This window comes from Tasmannia lanceolata, unplaced genomic scaffold (genome assembly GCF_043159265.1).
Source record: "Tasmannia lanceolata isolate RefF3 unplaced genomic scaffold, GAP_Taslan_0.1 ptg000013l, whole genome shotgun sequence".
Taxonomy (NCBI): Eukaryota; Viridiplantae; Streptophyta; class Magnoliopsida; order Canellales; family Winteraceae; genus Tasmannia; species Tasmannia lanceolata.
Window position 1 is genome coordinate 26848774 of NW_027518690.1, and position 5298 is coordinate 26854071.

At 37.3% G+C, this 5298-nt stretch overlaps 1 protein-coding gene across 1 annotated transcript; it reads left to right on the forward strand.

The window, feature by feature from the left end:
• Positions 1-604: 604 nt before the first annotated feature.
• On the forward strand, positions 605-4893 carry LOC143891383 (protein LIFEGUARD 4-like). Its single transcript, XM_077395959.1, has 4 exons — positions 605-1100; positions 1257-1382; positions 4169-4326; positions 4478-4893. Exons 1-4 carry the CDS (start codon positions 872-874, stop codon positions 4682-4684), a joined length of 720 nt encoding a protein of 239 aa, XP_077252074.1. The 5' UTR covers positions 605-871; the 3' UTR covers positions 4685-4893.
• The last annotated feature ends 405 nt before the right edge of the window (positions 4894-5298 follow it).

A 5298-nucleotide genomic window follows, 5' to 3' on the forward strand; every position in this document is an offset into this window, starting at 1 on the left:
TTGCATCTGGGTCTTTGTAGTATATACAAAACTCCATGAAATTAGAGGTATTAGTACCAACATCTACTGCTCTACAGCTTGAATTTATGGATGGATTTGATGTGTATCTTGTTCGACTTGAATTTTAGTTTACTAGCTGTGGAGTTTATTTTACTAGTTGTTAAAACTTAAAAGTTAAAACACAGCCAATAAAAGGGGGCAAGTTTATCATTCCCATTTTTGAGAAATGCTTTAGAGTCCAAAATCTTTATTAGACTCAAAATTGCTTTTAATTTTGAGTCCAATAATCAGTTTTGGACACAAAAACATATTGGTTAAATCAGTTAATCGGTTAAATCGGCTTGGTTTTAACCGATTAGGCACATACTTCGGTTATTCGGCTCTAACCGAACAACTGAAATTATATTTCGGTTTCGGTTCGGTTAGCAACTAATTAGGTTCGGTTTCGGTTAGCAAATTTAGGTAACCGAAATATTTCGGTTCGGTTATTTTCGGTAAATTCGGTTAGCTTATAAGCGATTGAATAGCCCTGGTCTAAGCAGTGACAGAGGAGTAGGAACGGTGTGTAGACATTCCACCATTTAGAACTCACTTTCACGTTCAATGGTGGTTGGGCCCCACGAGATGCATCTCTTTAAAATCAGGACGACTGATCTTAGAAGTGTTTTCCAAAATGGATCGAGGCAACTAATAAAGGAGTACAGAAATCAAGCTCTGCAATTGGAAATTTCAATTTTCAAGCTCCCCTCGTTACCTACCCCTTTATTTTCTCATTTGGGCGTGAATTCTTTTTGTCATTGAATCCCTCAAACCCCCTTTTCTCCAATTCCTCTCTCTCTCTCTCTCTGTTTCTACTCCCCTTTCTTCCAATATGGCTGAGGGGAAATTTGCCACTGACCTTGAAGCCAAAAATCAGCCCATTCAGAGGTTTGAACTCCGATGGGGTTTCTTCTATGGGATTTTGATCTTCGAATTAGTGCTGAGTTTTGCCGTCTACTCAGTCCTTATCTACGTCCAACACCATCCCATTAAGCACATCTTCATTACCTCCCACGCTGGACAAGTGGTTTACATTTCCATACTTGTCTTTACTTGTATCGGTATTTAACTCTCCAATGAAATTTCCACCTGGGTTTTCTTTGATTGTTGCTATCTCTTGTTATTTTTTATTTTAAATTTCTTTAATTTACAGTCCGGGCTTGTTGTTTTCTGCCATCTTCTGATTATTTTTTCTTTTAATTTCTGTCATCCTGCAGTTTGGGTTCTTTTACACGTCTTCGAAGAGCGCCATTCCATCAATTTTATTCTCCTCACGCTGTTTGCGGTCTCAATAAGCTTCACCGTAGGGTTGGTATGGCCGTTGTTATGTCCGTTCGCAAATGGTAAGATATAAATCCTTGACGATCTTGGTAAGTTATAAACCCTAGTCTGTTGGAAAGAAATCCTAGCCTTAGAAAAAAAAAAAAAACCGAATGGCCTAGCCTTTAGCTAGGACCTTGGATAGGATAGAATGGAAGAAAATGATCCACGTAGAAGAACCCAAATAGAGCTAGGATTAGAGCCGGATAGATTCCTTTTACCTTCTTCATGAATTTTTTTTTCTAAAGGATTCATTTAGCCGACCCCAACTAGTTTGGGACAAAGGCTTTGTTGAGTTGAGTTGAGAATGGCCTAGCCTTAGAATTTTGTTGAATGAGGAACTGTAATTTATGGTTTCTAGGTATAGATCAAAGACACAGTAATCTATTCTCGTTAATCTTGACGATGAAATTCAAATCCTAGAATTTAGTGGAAGAAGAAATCCCTAACTTGGGTTGTGGTAATGGATTGAATTTTGGCAATTGTGCATCTTCATGTTGCATTTTGGGTCACATTTGGATACGCTGATTTTTTTCCTTGAATGTTAGCTACTTAGCTTATCCAAAGGTGAGGGAAGGTGGGAGAGAGAGGGATAGATATGAGAGCGACTGAGTGACGAGAGGGTAAGAAAAGCTTGAAAAACTAGGAAACAAAAAACTCTACTTAAAGTCTGATCGATTTTTTCCTGGTTTTTGGTGACTTCTCAGTTCTCACCATCTACTCAATTGTGCCCTCTCATGTCTCTCCTTCTCCCATCTACTCACCACTAGGGCCATGTTTGGCCACTAGGAATTTGTTTTCATGATAAATTGGTAGTCTCAAAGTGGAGATGAGGGTGAAGTTGCTAAAAATAAGGGAAAAAAATCCAGGAATGGGTGTCTCCCGTGATGAGATGTGGCTAAAAATCGGGAAAAAGCTCAATCAGATTTTGAGTAGAGCATTTTGTTTCCTGATTTTTAGTCGCATCTCATCGCCGGAGGCACCCCATTTCTAGATTTTTTTTCCTGATTTTTAGAAACTTCACCCTCATCTCCACTTGGCGACTACCGATTTATCATGAAAACAGATTCCTGGTAGCCAAAAAAGTGCCCTAGGAGAAACTAATTTATAACTCCACTCAACTCAACTCAACTAAGGCTTTGTCCCAAACTAGTTGGGGTCGGCTAATGAATCCTTTAGAAAATTTTCATGAAGAAGGTGAAAGGATCTACCCGGCTCAAATTTGACTAAGGCTAATCCTGACACTAGTTGGGTTCGTCTACATGGATCATTTTCTTCCATTCTCTCCTATTCAAGGTCATGTTCTTTGTTATGTTCCTAGCCCTCAAGTCTTTCCTCACTGTTTCTACCCAAGTTGTTTTCGGTCTGCCCTTACCTCTTTTTACTCCATCAACTTCGCACAAGTCACTTCTTCTCACTAGAGCATCCAAAGGCCTACGTTGGATATTGCCAAACCATCTTAAGCGGTGCTCTCTCATCATCTCCTCAATTGGTGCCATCCCCACCATTTTACGGATCTCTTCATTGTTTATTCGATCTAACCTTATGTGGCCTCACATCCATCTAAGCATTCACATCTCCGCTACACTCATCTTATGCACATGCTGCTTCTTGGTGGCCCAACATTCTGTGCTGTACAGCATGACTGCCTCCTAGGAGAAACTAATTTATCATGAAAAAAAATCCCGGCTGCCATACATGCCCTTATGTGTAAACTACAATCGGAAAAGCTTTGATAGCAGTTGTGATAGTTGGTATCATTCAAGTCTATGAAAGATCTCTAGATGGTAAAGCATGTTCCAATATTAATTTCCACGATTTTTCTTTATGGGTGCGCGTTTCTCGTGCAATCTCTTCCTTTATCTCTGGTTTCATGAAGGTCTCGTGAATTTCCGGTCCTTTATTTGGTTTATCTTGAAAACTTTGTGAAAAGTTTTTATTCTTTTCTTCGTCAAGTTTCTTGATTCATATTTCATTAAATCCCATTTGTCAAGTTTGCTCTTTAAATCCTGTCTTTGATAAGTTTTGTCATATGATAAAACTCTCTAATACAATAATGCGAAAAGGATTAGAAACTTGTGATCACTTGCTTTGGTAGAGACCTCCAAGTAATCTTCCCCAAAAAGATGATTTTTAAAAACCAAGAATTCCGTTCCCAATAAAGTCAAAGACTTCAGATTTAAATCCCTATTTGTCTTTGAGTTTATTATGTGGTGGTTTACCAATGAAGATATCGTCTACTTCTTTATCAGGATTAATTAGAATTCTAATTCAGTGAATTTTTTAGTCTTGACTTTCAGTTTCTCAGGTTTGACTTCAGATTCATCCCATAGAGAATCTTTGATTTACGTTTAATTTATAACTTTAAATCTAACGTTTCCAATCATAGTGTTTTCTTAGAGATCAAGACTCGTGGGATTTTTAAAGAAAAAAAACAGAAGTAGCTTAGTTCAACTTTTGGACCTGTTTTGGACATTGAAACATTAAAAGAAGAGGAATGATGCCTACATTTGCATATTCAATGTGTTCTCTTCAAGATCTATTTGTACTTCGACATATAATAAAAACAATAGGCAGTCATGGCTCTAGTTTTGTATTCCATGACAGTTGCTGACTTCAGTGGTTTCTATGTGCTTACTTAATGTTCCTGCCATGCAAATATCATCTTCAAAAGGAACAACATAATTCTGGTTTCCGTCCTAGTTAAACTACATACATGCATTTGTCCATGTTTTGGCCCTCCACCTTGATAATGTCAATAAATCCGAATCTTTTTATTTGGATTTTTTTAATGCTTTGTTGCAAACAGGGAGGGTTATTTTAGAATCAATGATTATAACGACTGTGTTGGTGATGAGCCTTACTCTCTGCACATTCTGGGCGGCTAGGAAAGGCCATGATTTTCGCTTCCTTTTGGCTTTTTCAGTTGGCACTGCAATAGTGCTACTTGTTTGTGCCATGATCCAGGTAAACCAGATTTTTTTGGTTACCTCTTCCCACCATTTCTCTATTTGGGTCTGTTTCCACTCTCTCTCTCTCTCTCTCTCTCTCTGGAAACTTCCCATGATAAGATGCTTATCAAATTTTGAGTCAAGGGTTTTTTGTTCGTGCTTTGCAGATCTTTTTACCAGGGGAAAAGATTGTGCCGATGATCTCTAAGGCATTGTGTGTGATCAATTTCAGTGGCTGCATTGTCTACACAACCGACAACCTGATCAAGCGCTTTCCTAAGATGAATACATATGAGCTTCTATTTCTCTATGGACCGACATCGTTTATCTTTCTTCTTATTCTTACCCATTTGGGAGTACAAGGAGACAATTAAAGAGGAGGAAGATGAGCTTGTTATTGAAGCCGTTGCTTACCAAAGATAATCATCCAGTAAATCTCAAATTACTTCTTGATGTTAGAATTCTTATGTGACTTTTGTTTTACTTTATTACTATAAACAACTTTACTGCTTCTAGTATATGTACCTTTCCCTGTTTATCTAATTGGCCTAAAATGAAGAGAGACTTTTTTTAAAAGATCAAAGCAACTTCTCTTTTCTCAGTTGATGGTTCTTGCAATTTGCTACAACGACCGAATTTTTTTAAAAAGTGACAGATAAATCAATAAGAGGAGCAATTCAATTATTCAAAAGTATGTGTAGAATCTGATATAGTTTTGGCTAGAAGAAAACCAATGTAGTCTAAACTGTCAAGTAATGCAATGATATATTCTCATCAAATAATCAAAGTTACTATTTCAAACTTGTATGAGATAATCCTTCAATCCTATAATAAATAATGAATCCCATGAAAACAAAATATATCGTCTATATCAAAAAAATATTAGTTAATCATGAATTGAAATAAAGGAAGATGGGTGCACTTATCACTTAGTCATGTCATGAGTCAAAAGTCAAAACTCGATGTCCTTAAGCCAAATATCACCCCC